Source organism: Muscardinus avellanarius (assembly GCF_963383645.1).
Source record: "Muscardinus avellanarius genome assembly, chromosome: 2".
NCBI classification, from domain to species: Eukaryota; Metazoa; Chordata; class Mammalia; order Rodentia; family Gliridae; genus Muscardinus; species Muscardinus avellanarius.
In genome coordinates, this window is record NC_137787.1 from 75,764,413 (window position 1) to 75,781,676 (window position 17,264).

At 38.1% G+C, this 17,264-nt stretch overlaps 1 protein-coding gene across 1 annotated transcript in view; it reads left to right on the forward strand.

The window, feature by feature from the left end:
- LOC308258394 (lymphocyte antigen 75-like) overlaps positions 1-17,264 on the forward strand; it is a gene marked incomplete at both ends in the record, with an annotated part of 99,565 nt that overhangs the window by 41,636 nt on the left and 40,665 nt on the right. The window contains 7 exons of the mRNA XM_080688960.1: positions 5,117-5,198; positions 7,699-7,767; positions 11,573-11,691; positions 14,969-15,000; positions 15,739-15,914; positions 16,836-16,903; positions 17,160-17,239. Of these exons, the coding sequence (XP_080545086.1) occupies positions 5,117-5,198; positions 7,699-7,767; positions 11,573-11,691; positions 14,969-15,000; positions 15,739-15,914; positions 16,836-16,903; positions 17,160-17,239 (626 nt within the window). The remainder of the gene's footprint in view (positions 1-5,116; positions 5,199-7,698; positions 7,768-11,572; positions 11,692-14,968; positions 15,001-15,738; positions 15,915-16,835; positions 16,904-17,159; positions 17,240-17,264) is intronic.

Sequence of the window (17,264 nt, forward strand, 5' to 3'; positions counted from 1 at the left end):
TCTTAAGCCAGCGAGGCTGGCTTCGAACCTGCGCGATCCTCTTGTCTCCGCCTCCCAAGTGTGGGGATTACAAGCGTGCGCTACCATGACCGGGATCCATCATCAGTTTTGATTAGGTTCAAGTCTACAAATTTGTTCAGTAATAATGTCCAACTCTCTACTGATGAATTAGACTTTTTATATTTTTTTTGGTGCATTGTAGTCTCATACCATAAAGTAATTCGTAGTAATACTGGTACATATACGAAAGACACTTAAAAGGAAATCTTGCCAGTTAGAACTTACACAGTCCAGAAAGTATGATGTTCTTTTCCTGTAAGGAAAGGGAGGCAAAGTAATAGAATATTGAAATTTTTCAATAAAAACGTATTTATTTAAAAATTAAAACAACTGGCAATATTATCACCTTATAGCATATAAATTATTGCTGAGTAGCTGGCGGCCCACTGCAATGGGACATCACTGTTCAATTTGCCAAGGACCTAATTCATTACCCTTTTTTTTTTATCACACTGGAGATTGAACCCACGTATGTTCTACCAATGAGCTATACTCTCAAACCTTTTTATTTCTTTTCTTTCTTTCTTTCTTTTTTTTTTTTTTTTTGTACTGGGGGTTGAATCCAGGGGCATTCTACCACTGAGCTACATTCCCAGTTCTTTTTACTTTTTTTTTTTTTTGAGACAGAGTCTCCCAAGTTAATATATTTTGGCCTTGAACCTATGATCCTCCTGTCTCAGCCTCCCAAGTACTAAGATTCGAGACATATGCAACCATACCTGACCCTAATTTATTACTTCTTAACCCATTTCTTCTACTTCTCTTATGTGCTGTCCCTTATTAACTTAAATAGAAAATTAGTTAATAACTGCAAGTACCATGTGATCATCTTAATAGATACTAAAAATGTATCTGGTAAAACACATTATTTATTTCTGGCTAAATATATAAATATGTCATATGTTTAGTGCATTTAATGAGTATAATTAATATGTAAATTATTAAAATAAAAACAATACTAACTCAAACCAATAACCATATCAAATTAATGACGAAACGTTAATACATCCATTTCTGTAAAAGTCAAGACAAAACAAGAATACCTATTACCATAATATTTTATTTTGGAGGGAATTTATTCCCTATGCATTAAGATAAAAACAATGCTATAATATATAAATGTTATTAATATATTAAATGGAGACAAAGGGGATTAAAAATGGAAAAAATACTATTTACTTTTAAAACTAAACTTTAAAAATACATTAAAAATGATTGCTAATTCTGAGAGGTAAGCTTTTGAGTGGTTTTTAAAAATGTTTTCTTTGAAAATTTCCACATTTTCCAGATTTGCTTTATCATAGCCACTACTGTATTTTTTTTCATTAAAGAGAGTGTTTTCACTATAGTGTACTGAGAACCTGATGTGAAATACAGTACTTATGTTCCATAAATATTTATGCATTAAGCATGAATTTCAGATAATCTAGACTTCATCGTCTTGCACTAAAAATTAGTAGTGGATCCATGTATGCCAATTTAGATAGACTGACTCTTAGGTTCTTTTTCAATTGAGTATTAGCTATGCCCTCAGAACCGTGAAAGTCATTATAATGAATACAACATTTGAACCAAATCTTAACATGCTCGTAGACATTTATTACATAAGCATCCATTGAAGAAACCCCAAACGTTTTGTACAAACTGTTTTATAAGCTTGGCAACATCCCAGCAATCTGTCCTTTTAGGTGTTCTGAGTTGCACAGCAGGTCTCCAATGCACCAGGGGCAGAATTCTCTCCTGTTATAGGCTGTCACAATCACTAGACCCAATGGCTGCAGGGAAGACCAGTTAGGGATCAAGACTAGGTGCTGTTTCTGAAGGCACAAGCTACTGTTCTCACGAGATCCTAATACCCTTTCATAAAGGGTGAAAGTGTCTCTAAACAGCTTAGGTAATGCCCACATCTTGAGTAATTTACAGTGTACTAATGAAAGCTCATCTTTAACATGATGTTGACTAGCAAGCTTCTAATTTCACTGAAATCAACCCTCTTTTGACATTCAGCAGAGGCTAATTACCAAAGCCTCCTATGTGGCTTCAGATCACAGGGTCTCGTGGCGGGGCCTGTGGGACACGGCTTTCTGAACACACTGCCAGTCCTCCCTCATGGGTGAATTTCAAGCAGTGCAACCGAATAGCCCTGAGATCTCAAGCTTAACACGCACAGTATCACACTGTCTAGATTAAAATGCTGACCTGCAAAAAACTCTAGATTCCAAACAAGGGGTTAATAGCTCTAACTGAAGCAGGGAGCCAGAAGTTCTAGATATTTGTAAGAAGCATTGGAATGATACCATGTGTGATAGACGTGACCACTAAGAACATTTGTATACAGAATAGATTACACTAGGAAATAAAACAATGGGAAAGGTAATTAAAGAACTTTTCCTGATTATTTATTTTTGGTCATCCTTGATCACCTCGCATTTAACACTTAATACACATTCGTATGTAAAATTTGGAAAATATAAAAAAGAATAATGAAGAAAATTTTAAAATCTCCTTAAATCCTAGTTCCCAGTTCTAAACATAATTAATAGTGCGAACCCTTTCTGTTTTCTTCTGTTCCTATACATATAGTTTTTACGAAATTAATTGTCCACAGAATGTGTTATTTTTAATTTTTTCTAATCACAAAATAATGCATATTGAATTTGAAAAAAAGGAAAAGCACAGAGGAAAAAAATCTTCATAATCCCTTCACTCATAGGAACATATTTATTTGTATGCTTATCCCAGAAGCCAACACAATGCCAGAGTAAACAGACTGTGTTGTCTGCTTAGTAAGTGTTCCATTAATAAAGTGTTTCCTTGTGCTCTATTTAGAAAGAAAACATATTCTAAAAACCAAAACTGCAACCATGGCTTAACAGAAAGGAAAGAAGCAAACCCATTTATATTAGAAAATTATTCTAAAGCTTACTTCTTGAATGCTTTAGCTTTTATTGCAGAAATTGACCTTTCTCAGCAAGAAGTCCATTGCCCACCCAAACTGTGTACTGCATGCCAAAGAGTTAAGTCAGATTACTGCTATACCTCTCACCATCCAAGTTCCACATCTCTATTTGTATTTCAATGAAAAGGATTCATGGTGTACCAAGTCATTAAGGCTCTAAGATCTTTGCAACTCTTAATGGCAGCCCAACAGGGAAAGCCATTGTAAAGCAAAATTAGTCATAGGATTAGAGAAGAAAGCCTTGTTTACAGTACCATTGCTGCTGTGTACACTACCTCCTATGAAGTGGCACGAATGGATTTAGATATAAACCTAAGGCTTTGCAGACTAAGAGCCCTCATCAAATAGTATTTATTGGAGGTTATAGCTGAGATACTGTTTTCCTTAGCAACCAGATACAACAGGAAATTTGATTGAGAATTGGAATTTTAACACATTTATATATATTAGTCTTTTATGCAATGTCTCCTTAACTTAGTAGTCTCAAAACAATATTCTTAGTGCTTGGAGTGGAAAAAAAATATAGATAGCATATTCTGTTTATTTTATAAACATTCTGTTTTTTTATAGTTATAAAAAATTATGAAAGAGATCACTTGAGTTTGACTCGATTACTCTGTTACGGTTACACGCATATTTTTCCTCCAGTTTTTAAGAATCTACATTGGAGGTGTGCAGCAATTGGTATGATTTCTAGCTTATTCTTCCCTTTGTCTGGCTACAGCCTAACAGGTCAGACTAGAAACAAATTATAATTCAGGAAATATTTTCCACTTATGACTACACACACAAACACAAGAAGCCTCTGCTCTCTGTACTTATGACACACTAGAGAATCCCTTGAAATGAAGCTAAAAACTAAATGTCTGGGTTACAGTTCAGCCTCAGAAAGGAGTAAAGACTAGAAACATTTTGGACACTTAGGCCCATTTCTCTAGGAAACTGTTCTTTAAGATGCAGAGGAGGAGCAGAGAAGACTAAGTGGGAGGAGGGGGAGCCGCTAGGTGGGAGTAGCCTGGGTGAGGGCTGAGCCTGGGAAGGTTGGGACACACCTCTAAAGACTGCAGCGGAAGCCTCCTAAATGCAGGTGGCGGGTGACCTTTAATCAGCTTCCCAGATGTGCTGTTGATTATATAAAGAAGGTAAAATATCTTATGCTTACTTCAGGGGAGAACAAAATTCCCACTAGTTCCCCAGGCCCAAGTATATAAGGTGCAAAAAGTTGGGAGAAATGAAGTTATATCACCAAGTAATTATGAGGAATGAAACGTAACCTCCTCTTCATTTTAGCCATCTGGTGTTAATCATGCTGCATCTGGCAGTTATCTAGACCCATAGTTTAGAAATCCGGCACTCGGACAATATGATCCATTTGGAAGCCTATTGGAGAGCTCTGATTAGTTGAAAATGCAACTGCAAATTCTTATTGCGACTAAATTTAGACTGAACCTAATTGTCTGCACTGGATTTATCTGAAGTCTACAAATTGGTGATTTGCCTCTGTGAACGAAAATAATATAACAATTAAAAGCCAAAAGAAGACAGTCCTCATATTCTATTGCAATAAGCTGAAAACCTGGAAGTTGAAAAGATGAAAAAGTACTTATTGATATTAAACTATGAGAGAATGTTGAACAAAGGAAAGAGATAAAGGAAAGCAATTATTTTATTAAAAAGTGAGAAACTAATTTAAAATTGCTGTAGCCTTTGATTCATTGAATAGTTTATAGAAATTTGTAGACCTATTATATTCCCCAGTGGTCTTGTAGCCATACAGTTCATTGTTTTTAGAATTGGATCCTAGCCCTTTTCTAATATGTATTATATTTATGAATGTATTCTGTATTTGTATTCATGTAAATACACATATACATTTGTTTGTTTTGTGGCCCTGAGCATTGAACCCAGGGGCATTCACCTCCGAGGTATACCCTCAGAGTATTAAAAAAAGACTTTTTTAATATAGCTTGAAGCTGTGATTTTCAGTGACAAGATCTTCTGAATAAATTTACATACCTGAAACACTTTAGGCATGTTAATGCTCAACGTTCTTACCAAGCATTATCCTCATTGTTTTCAATGATTCCTTTCACATAGTGACCAGCGTTGGTTGTGGATAGGTTTGAATAAAAGGAGCCCAGATTTACAAGGATCCTGGCAGTGGAGTGATCGTACACCAGTAAGTTAAAACATTTTTTTTGGTTATTATGTGGAAGAATTGTTTGTTACAATAGCAATTAAATTGACTGGTGAATAATCACATCCACACCTGAAATATGTATGAAACCACAAAAGACCCTGAATGGTCAAAGCCATCTTGAACAAAAAGGGCAAAGTTGGAGCAATACTACTGGACTTCAGAATACATATTAAAATGCTATAGTGACCAAAAATCATGGTACTCCCATAAAAAGAGACATATAAGCCAATGGAAAAGAATAGAAAGCTCAGAGATAAATCCATGCATTTATAGCCAAATGATTTCTAACAAGAGTGCCAAGAACACACAGTGAGGAAGGGCATTCCCTTCAATAAATGATGCTGGGAAAACTAGATACCCACGTGCAGAAGACAGAATTAGATCCTAACTCACACCCTATACAAATATCAACTCAAAATGGTGTAAAGACAAATACAAGACCCAAAACTGTGAAAATGCTAGGAGAAAACATATGAAAAAGCTCCATGACATTGGTCTGGGAGGTGACTGAGTGGCTGTAACCCCAAAAGCAGACAATGAAAACAAAAACAGACAAACGAAATTACATCAAACTAAAAAGATTCTGCACACCAAAGAAACTAGTCAACAAAGAGACAACCTACAGAATGGTAAAAAGTATTTGCAGTCTGTATATCTAAGCTGAGTATGGTGACACATGCTTGTAATCCCAGTACTTGGAAGGCTGAGACAGGAGGATTGCAGGTTCAAGGTGAGTCTCAGCCACTTAGTGAGGCCCTCCACAACTTAGTGAGACCCTGTTTCATAATAAATAAAATAGGGTTATGGGTATAGCTGGGAGGTAGAATGCCCCTGAGTTCAATCCCCAGTACCACAAAAAATTAAATATTAAAAGTAAAAAGAAGTTAATGTCTAAAATATGTAAGGAACTCAAACTCAATAGCAAGAAAACAAATAGACCAATCTTAAAATTTGGGCAAAGGATCAAAACAGACATTTCTCAAAAGAGGCCATTCAGATGGCAAATAAGTATATGAAAAAAATGGTAACCATCACTAATCATCAAGTAAATGCAAATTGAAACCACAGTGAGATATCTCATACCTGTTAGAATGGCTGTTATCAAAATGGAAAAACAATGTGTTAGTGAGGATGTGGAGAAACTGTTGTGGGAATATAAGTTAGTACAGCCATTAGGGAAAACAGAATGGAGATTCCCCACAATATTAAAAACAGAACTATTTGGGAGGCTGAGACAGAAGGATCACAAGCTCAAGGCTGGTGATGTAGTTCTTGGGTAGAGTGTCCCTAAATTCAATCCTCAGCAATGAAAAAAAAATAGAACTCTGATATGGCCTAGGAATTCCGCCACTGAGTATATATGTAAAATATGAAATTAGTATGTCAAATAAATAGCTATACTTCCATGTTCATTCATAATAGCCAAGATATGGAATCAACCTAAACATCTATCACTGGATGAATTGATAAAGGAATTGTGGTACATACACCTAATGGAACACTATTCAGTCATAAAAAGGAAATCTTGTCATTTTCAGCAAAATGGATGAACCTAAGGTGAAAAATGTTAATTAAAATAAGCCAGCCACATATGCATGATCTCACTCATATGTAAAACCTAAAAAAGTTCATCTCATAGGACTAGAAAGTAAAATGCTGGTTCCCAGGGGTTGAGGCAGATGGAGGTTGGGAAAATGTCAATAAACACAAAATTTTAGACAGACAGGAAGAATAAGTTCAAAAGATCTATTATTGTACAAAATTGTGAACAATATTAATAATATATGTTTGAAAAATGCTAGAAGAGTTGATGTTTAGTGTTCTTGCCACAAACATGATAACTATGTAAGGTATTGAATATATTAGATTTAGTCATGTACACCTCAGGACATTATGATAAATATGTACTTTACTATAAATTAAAATAATAATAACAAACAGGGAAATATATCTACATACCATATATCCAAGCCCATCTTTAAGTAGAAATAAATTCACATTTATGAAGAAAGGGGAAAACAAGGCACTAATCTTATTTTTATTTAAAAAATATGTGTAGTTTCTCTAGATATAATCTAGAAAAGACACAAACATCTCCTCATGATTTAGTATCCCAGTTTTTTAAGTGTGTTCTTTCTGTGGCATATGAGCTTGCTTATGTCATTAAATCTGCCTACATTATATCTGAATTGCAAATATTAATGCATCAGTCTTAAATTCTCAAGGTTCTTGTTGGATGTGGTAGGGCATTCCTATAATCCCAGTACTTGGGAGGCTGAGACAAGAGGAACACACATTTGAGGACAGCCTCAACAAGGAGTGAGGCTCTCATCAACCTATCAAGTCCCTGTTTCAAAATAAAAATAAAATAGGGCTGTGGGTGTAGCTCTGAGGTAAAATGCCTCTAGGTTCAATCCCCAGTACCACAATAAATAAATAAATTTTTTTTTTAATTCTCAAGACTCTCTTGTCTTTTCAGGTGTCTACTATTACCATGGAAAATGAGTTTCAGCAGGATTATGACATCAGAGACTGTGCTGCTGTCAAGGTCAGTGCCATGGCCCAAAGTCCGCATTAAAAAAAAAAAGAAGAAGAAGAAGAAGAAGCCAGGCGTGGCAGAGCACGCTTGTAATCCCAGCATTCGGGAGGCTGAGACCGGAGGATCGCAGTTCGCGGACAGCCTCAGCTACTTAGTGAGGCCCTCTGCAACTCAGTGAGACCCTGTTTCAAAATAAAGAATAAAAAATAGGGTGTAGTGCAGAGGTCAAATGCCTCTGGGTTCCATCCCCTAACCCACAAAAAAAAAAAAAAAAAGAAGAAGTACAGGACCGAGGTTGTAGCTCAGTGGTCCTGAACATGTTTAACATGCTCACGGGCCTCAGCTTGATTCTCCAGGAGAGGGAGAGACAGAGAGAAAGAAGGGAAGAAGGAAAACAAGAAGGGGGGAAGACAAGAAGTAAATCTAGCCTCCTGCGCGGTGAGAGCGCAGGTCCACGGACCGCCTTTCGTGTGGAGCAGGGTGCTGGGTGCAGTGGGCCATAAGCACATCATCATGCACCCCGTCTCTTTATCTGAGAAAGCAAAATGCTCTCGAGAAAGATGGCTTTTTCATTACAGTGCAGTAATGAGCTGCAGGGAGCGGGCTGGGGAGGGCTAATGGAACTCAGGAGTGATCTCTGGCCTGTTTCTGGAAAGAGGTGAGGCTTGACCTGGGCCTCTCAGGCTGGTTGGAGTTTGTACACGTGGGAAGGGGCGAGGCTCTCTGATGGGAAATGGGACGGGCAGGTGGCATAAAATGAGGGAGTGGAAGGAAGAGGGCGAGGCAGTCAGGAGAGCTGAACACACAGCAAGAAGCGTCATTCAGTGCTGTGCTGGAAGCAGCCCTGGGAAATGAGATTCATGTCAGGTTAAGGTGCTTGTGCATTTTTTGATAAGGCAACAGGACATATTTTTAAAGTCTCTAAAGAGGGAGGGCAACATGAACCAAGAAGAGTATAAGGAAGATTTATCTTGGGACAGGTTTCAGGATGCAGCAGAAAGGACTAGAAGACACAAAGACCCTCTGCAGGATCCATTTGCTTCTCCATTTCAGAAGTGAGATGTCCAGGGGTCTGTGAGGCACCAGGGGCTAGAACGATGCAAGGTGCAAGACACTGTCATTGCTGCCACAAGACTTACGGTCTAGTAGAAGATAAAGACAGTTAAGCAATGTCGGTACCGCTGGGCAAAGATATTTAAGCAATGTCAGTACCGCTGGGTAAGGGTAGGGCAAGCAAAATACAAGTCATATGCAAGAACGAGGTTGCTATGATATAGTGATGGTAAGCGTGAGGCTGGTGCCCGTGGTGGCTGTAGCTAACACTGGCTGGCTCCTTTATGAGCAGGCGCCGCACTACACAGGTGGCAGATATTATCTCACTTAAAACTCTCACAACCTCGTAAGGTAAATACTGTTTCCACAGTCATCACATAAAGAAACTGGAGCTTTGGGTAACTCACTCAAGGTTACAGAGTGACAGAACTGAAATTTGAAAACAACTTGTCTGGGTACAGCACTCCACTCACTTTTCCATATGCCTAGGCATTTGCAGAAATGTGCAGAATGGATACTGGTTTGTGGAGAATGGAGTATATTGTAGTTTAGACAGTTCAAATCCCACCTAGACTGAAGATATATCCTAGAGTGAGTTGAAATCAAAGAAATCAGAGTTGAAGGAAAAATGAATGTTAAAAAAGCAAATGATTAGCAACCTACAAGACTGTTTCTAAACAAAAGTAAAAAGGGATTGAAATACAGTTCAAAAGTAGAATACCTCTGAGTTCAATTTTCAGTGCCACAAAAAGAAAAAAAAATTAAGCAAACAAGCCGGGCATGGTGGCACAAGCCTATAAACCCAATACTAGACAGGAGGAGGAGGATCACAGGTTCAAAACCAGCCTCAGCAATTTATTGAAACTTTCAGCAACCTAGTGAGACCCTGTTAAAAAAAATTTTTTTTAAAGGACTGGGATATAGCTTGGAAGTAAAATGTCCCTGGGTTCAATTCCCAGTAACAAACACACACATACACACACACACACACACACACACACACACACACATACACACACACACCAAATACATAAAATAAAATGAGGAAGGAGACATATAGATCTTATCTTCACTTTATAGACGAATAAAGAGGATTATAAATATTATAAAATGGCAGGGCAAATAAAAACTGAGAAAGCTATTAGAAAGCACCATTTTTCAGTGAATGAGTGTGTGTGTGTGTGTGTGTGTGTGTGTGTGTGTGTGTGCGTGCGTGTTATTGGATATTGAACACAGGGTCATTCCACTTCTGAGCTATACCCTCATCCCTGTTTTGTATAGAAGAGGCTGGCATTTCTATGATGACAGAGAATTTATTTATTTGAGGCCTTTTGCTTGTGATACAAACCTTAAGTGGGTGTGCCAGATTCCAAAAGGTAGGTGGTAGTTATTCCTATTACCACCCTCTCATTTTATTTTGAAACAGAACCTCGCTAAGTTGCTGAGGCCGGCCTTGAGCCTGTGATCCTCCTGTCTCCGCCTCCAAGTACTGGGATTACATATATGCACCACGACACCCAGCAGAAAGCACTATTTTTAAGTAACTCTTGTGATAGTTATAGCATCATGTTAGAATTCCCAAAGTAATACAGAAAAGGTTTGAAGCTGAGAGAAGCTTGTGAAGTTTTCAGGAGTGTTCAGAACACGGATGCAATAAACTGTGTTCTATGTAAAAAGAGTCTCCATGCAGGGAGAGATTTGAAAAGCAACAACAAAGTAAATAATTGAATATGGACGCAGCCTGCATCAGAAACAACCCCAGCCAGGGACTCTCTAAAGAGAACCTTCACTCTCCTGCCGCAGTACTCACCAGCAAAGTGTCTGAAAAGTGGTGGGTGCCCCTCCCAGATCATGCCTTCCCCCTTTTGCTCTCCTGCATGCTGACTGGATTCCCAGTGAGCTACTCTGGAGCAGTGGAGGCAGGCAACATCCTAGAAATGGTAGAGCCACCGTGAGAGAGGGGCATGGGCTCCTGAGCCTGGATTGATGCCGCTCTGATCTCCTCCCCTCGCAGCCTGGCGCTTGGATACCACGAAACCAAACTCTCTTTCCTAGCTTAGTCTTTTCCAGATTTTAAAAGTGCAAGATTCTGCAATATCATGTCAACAAAAGCAGGAGGCTGGGGGAAAAAGAAATAGCTTTTTGGACATAAACATGACCTTATAATTTATTTCTGTTATCAGCCCCCTTGAAAGACTCTTGCTCAAACTGTTACTTTGTTGTTGTTGTTGTTTTGTTTTGTTTTGTTGTTGTTTTGTTGTTGTTTTTGCAGTACTAGCGATGGAACTCGGGCCTTCTACCTATGAGCTACACCCCCAGCTCTATTTTTTTTTATTCTTTATTTGAAACAGGGTCTCGAGTTGCAAAGGGCCTCACTTAGAAGTAGCTGAGGCTGTCTATGAACCATGATCCCTCTGTCTCAGCCTCTCAAATGCTGGGATTACAAGCGTGTGCTACCACGCCCGGCTCAAGCTGTTACTGTTTAAGCATTCTATTCATTCATGGGTTCATTTATTCTGCAGATATTTTTTGTTGCTAGAACTGAAATAAAGATCAGGACTGCTGGGCATGATGGTACATTCTGGTAATCCTAGAACCTGGGAGGCTGAAACAGGAGGATTGCAGGTGCAAGGCCGGCCTCAATAATTTAGTGAGACCTTGTTTCAAAATTAAAAATAAAAAGACCACAGACTTGATAGTTTAGTGTTTAATAAAGGCTGCAACAACTTCAAAATATTACACAATTCTTTTCCTTTTCTAGGTCATTCACAGGCCATGGCGAAGAGGCTGGCATTTCTATGATGACAGAGAATTTATTTATTTGAGGCCTTTTGCTTGTGATACAAACCTCGAGTGGGCGTGCCAGATCCCGAAAGGTAAGTGGTAGTTATTCCTACTCACCGCGCTCTCGTTTTAACGCCATGAATGCTGCGCTGGAACGCTACAATTGGAAATTTTACAATATATTAGCTATTAATATATTAAGTTTTTCTTGCCTGACTTCTGCTTCTAGTTGAAGTCACACTTACTGAATTTGGTGATACTTTACTCTTTGATCACGGAAGAATTTATATAGGAGACAAAATTTAAAGCTTATTTAGGGAGATTAGATTTTGGAATTGAATATTGTTTTAATATGAGGAAAGATGTCATAGGGAGAATCATTTTAACGCGAAACTAAACATGAAGATAATCTTGGAAAGGATGAGGTATGAATGTGAAAAAACTTATTTGGCAGGTCCTAGTTATAGTTATTAGCAGTTTTCAGTAAAACTCCCAAACTTCCAGTACTTCACATAAATTCAAATTCAGGGAACCAAGTAGCCACATGTAGCAGCTATAATCCCAGAAGGAGGATCACAAGTTTGAGGCCAGCCTAGAAACTCAGTGAAACCCTGTTTTAAAAGTTTTAAATAAAAAGCTCAGAGGTAGAACACCCCTGGGTTTAATCTCCAATACGGCCAATAAAAAAAAAAGTGCCCTTACTTCCTGCAAGGTGCTTCATCGTAGGGGCTGCCCCAGCCCCTCTGTAAGTGGTGGGGCAGACCCAAGAGTCTCAACAAGGGCAACCTTAGAAATGACACATCAGTAACCACAGACAACAGCATGAAGAGAGATGATTGTGACAGATAAAGGGAATTGGCTGAGTTAGCAAATCTAAATCAACCAAACAAATGAATCTTCTAAATAATTGCACCCCCACTTTTCCCATGCAGAAACAAAATTAAAAACTAAATAATTCTCTTTCGTTTGAATTAATATCTAGTCATTTGAAGCAAGCAGTGATGACTTAAGCTATACTTTAAATGTTATGTCAACTCCCCTTTGATTATACTTTTATTTCTAAGTTACAAGGCATTACATTAACCAGGTTGGATATTTTTATTGATATTTAGAGCAGCCAAAGTCTATTAATCTGCATTTTTCTGGTTTTCCTAAAGAAATGTTCTTCCTCATTAGCCTAAATCATCATGCCTTTTCTCTTCTTGCCTTGTTATTACCTGGTCCTAATTGGTCCCCTCTTCTCTAAAAGGGATATTTGGAAAGACTATGAATTTTAAGTATTCATAATCATATAGGTATATATTCATTTTTAAATTCATTTTAATCAAGGAAACTATATAAAATAAGACTCATAGGCATGTTTTACAGAAATTACCACCTACTAAACCAGCTATTTTTATTATATTTCTTGAAAACTATATACACATACATATCCATAACCTTGAGTAAAACAACACCCTGCTTTCTGCTTTTCTCACTAATTTAAAGATATCTGAAGGCTGGACAGAGCTTCCCTAACACGCACATGTTCACAAGGCTTTGACAGGATAATAGTCAAGAAACTATGTACATTTAAGTGCTTTGCAGTACTATTGGTGGAAATTACCCAATAGATGAGTAATGGCTCAGACAGAAAAACCAGAGATCCTGAATATGCAGGCAGTCCTCTGAGCAGGGTCTTCTGATGCCTTAGGCCTCAATACCACTGCAAACTGAAGAACTCATATTTTACCCTGTAGTTTCTAAGATTAAGCAAATTACATCTTGGACTGGAAACCAAAGTGACTGGCCAGGATGACAGGAGGAAAGCAGCAAGGATACGCTGCTCACTGGGTGTTTCCTTAAGGGTGGTCACGTGATCGTCATTTCCCAGAGTAGCTATGTGAGGCTCAAGGCGTTAAACAGCTCATCAGAGTACCGCCACAGCAAAGTGTCAGGGGCCATGTGCCCGACACTGTAGCCCATATTTGCTCTGTTTGCATCCTATGTGGCAGACCGTATTTTCTCTGCTCGCATTCTGGGATCCTGAGTAACTTTTAGTATTTTCTTCCCAGTTTTGTTTTACCTTCTCAAAAGGCCCAGTACTGAACCATTGTAGATTTTGTCCAACAACATCTTGGGAGCCAACAGACTCCACCACCCTACGTTTACAGAGCAGTTGGGTTCCATTAGATGCAGAAGTGGTTCCTGAGGAAACTTACCTAGAGTGGTGATTGTTTTGCTACCTATCCCTTATGCGCCTTGTAGTTTATATGACATCATCATTTACTTAATTTTACTTTATAATTATTAGGTATATTTTATCCATTTAGTCTTCCTCAGAGAATTAAAGGATACAAAGTAAAAGATTTATAGTAATATTTTTAACCCAATTCTGGGATAGAACTTAGGTTCTTGCATGTGCTAGGTAAGTGTTCTACCAGTGAACTATATCCCAGTCCTAGACTTCTAGTTATATTTTATTAATATTTAACAGGTCTACCTTATTGATTGCCATTAATGCAGCTTTGGCATAAGCCCTGTAAAATTCAATTCAGTTGATATAACTTGAAATGAAATCGTTTAACCTGAAATGCACCTGTAATCTGAGTACCTGGGAGGCTGAGACAGGAAAATCACAGATTCGAGGACACCCTCCACACTTAGCAAAGCCCTCAGCAATCTAATGAGACCCTATTTCAAAACAAAAAATAAAACTGGGCTAGGGGTGTAGCTCAGAGGTAGAGTGCCCTTGACTTCAATCCCCATTACCAAATAAGATGATGATGAAGAGGAGGAGGAAGGAGGAGGAGGAGGAAGAGGAGGAGGAGGAGGAAGAGGAGGAGGGGGAGGAAGAGGAGGAGGAGGAAGAGGAGGAGGAAGAGGAGGAGGAGGAGGAAGAGGAGGAAGAGGAGGAAGAAGAGGAGGAGGAGGAGGAAGAGGAGGAGGGGGAGGAAGAGGAGGAGGAGGAAGAAAAGTAAAAGATAAACCTAACCTGGCATGGTGGTGCATATTTATAATCCCAGTACTTGGAAGACTGAGACAGGAGGATCACAGGTTCACAGCCAGTTCCAGCAATTTAGTGAGGCCTCTGCAATTTAATGAGACTGTGTTTCAGAATTTAAAAGTGAAATAAAATAAGGCCGGGGGATGTAACTCAGAGGCAGAATGCTACTGGTTGTAATACCCAGTACCACAAAAGAAGAAAAGAAAAGAAGAAAAAAGAAAAGATAAAAAGAAAGGAAGGAAGGAAGAAGGACAGGAGGGAGGGAGGGACAAACCTTTGCAAAACTATGAGTCCTTTGGAGCCACGTTAAAGGTCCTACTTACAGTTGCTGTGCTCTCTAATTAGGTACTCAATGTAAGCCACTTGCTTTCTTTCTTATACAGGTAGCACTCCAAAAACACCAGACTGGTACAATCCAGGTGAGTTAAGAAAACTAAAATTTAGTAAAATCTGCTTATATCTTTTTGATAATATTTGTACTTAATTTTTAAGTGACAGTTTATTTTTTTATCACATTTTCAAGTGAAATAAAATGTCTCTAGGAAAAGAAGCTGGGTTGATAATGTGGAATGAGGTTTTGAGGCTGGAATTATCTTCTCTGTGAGTAAAGGGAAATGGCAGAATTACTGACTCATGAAATCTTAGTTCCTTACAGTCAACACTACTCTAGCCAGAGAGAGCCAGTAATCTAGGTGGGTGACTGTGTTAGTCAGCTTTCCATTACTATAACAAAATACTTGAGAGAAAATCAACTTAAAAATAAGAAAGGTTTGTGGTGGCTCACATTTTTTGAGGTTTTTAGACTGTAATCTTTTGATCCTGTGACCTTGGGGCATGCAGCAAGTACATCATGGCAGGAAGTGCTTGGTGGAGCATATTGTTACCTCATTGTGGCTGGAAGGTGAAAGAGAGAAAAAGGAGGTCCCAATATGTCTTTCAAAGGCATACCTCCATATAGAAGACTTCCAACTACACCCCTTCTTAAAGGTTCCAGCACCTCCCAGAAGAGTCATAGGCTGGGAACAAAGCCTTTAACACATGGGCCTTTGGGAGACAACTACCCAAGCTGTAACAGTAAATAGTTTTTAACATTACCCCATGACTAGAAGGAATAATTTGGTTGTCGTGGCCATAACTCTGATATTTTTCTTATTTAGAGCGTGCTGGAATTCACGGGCCTCCAGTTATAATTGAAGAAAGTGAATATTGGTTTGTGGCTGATCCTCACTTAAACTATGAAGAAGCCGTCCTGTACTGTGCTAGCAATCACAGCTTTCTTGCTACCATAACATCTTTTACTGGACTAAAAGCCATCAAAAACAAAATAGCAAATGTAATTTAAAAGAATATATTTTCATATTTATGTCTTGCTTTATTTATTTCATTAAAAATTATTTCCAGCCCGACATGGTGGTGAATGCCTGTAATCCTAGTACTTGGAAGGCTGATAAAGGAGGATTGCAGATGCACTGCTAGCCTCAGAAACTTAGTGAGGCCCTCTGCAACCTAAAGAGGCCCTGTCTCAAAACAAAAAATAAAAAGAGCTGGAAGTGTAGCTCAGGTGTAATACCCAATACTACTAAAAGCATCCAAAATTTTGCTAAAATCAACAAAACTTAAATCTTCCTCTAAATCTAAAAGATTTACTATACAACATATAAATTCATTGTTTCACGTGAGTAAAGTTAAATGAGATTCCTTAATGCTTTAAAATATACAAGATCAATAAGAAATGCCAATTTATGAGATAAATATTGATAGGTAATATCAATAAAATGATCCTAATTCATTATCATGCTTTCTACTAAAAGTTAATGTTATAGCTAAGTTTCTGTTTCTACAACTAAGTAAATTTGTAAAATAGATTGTGGGAACAGAAGTAATTTGTATACTTTTAAATTTGTAATTCATTGCATTAAGACACTGTGTGACCATAATAAATAATTATGTGCCAATAATATATAATTAATTAATAACATTATAATTAATTGTAATATGATACTGTGTGCCCATAATATGTTAGCCTAACCATCATATTATGCCTATTGTTACAGAAACTTTTTCTATACCTAAATAGGGTCTATGAACATACAAAAAGGATCTGTCAAATTGCTTTTTTTGGGGAAAGGTCTTGGGTCAGATAATTTTGAGAACAAATAATGAAATGTCTGCGATTATAATAAGATGGATTTAAATCAGGACTCTCCTAGAAAAGCCAGCACATATAAGGATGGGTGTTTGGTTTCTTTTGCAGATATCTGGTGCCGAACAGAAGTGGTGGGTGAGAACCGCTGAGCCGCCAGCAGAGCGATATTTTCTATAGTACGTGACATCACTTAAAAGCAGCAGTCCCAGATTTCCCTTGAATGAATGGGTTACCATTTATAAACAGTTTCAAACATTAATCCATAAACTGCCTAGATTAGAGAAACCAAGTCCCTGTGCCTATTAGTGTCAAGAAAAAAGAGTACAAAATAATTGCATTAGCATTAAAATAGAATTAAAACAACCTAGTGGAAGAATAGCAGGATGGAATATTATTTCATTCTGAGTCATCCAGTCTCTTGTTTACTTTCAGTTCACGACACCCTTGGCACCACTTTCCCACGAGGTTTGGGGAGGAATGCTCGCCTTTGTCTGCCAAGACCTGGCTTATGGGTAAAGTTAAATCCAAACTCTTTCA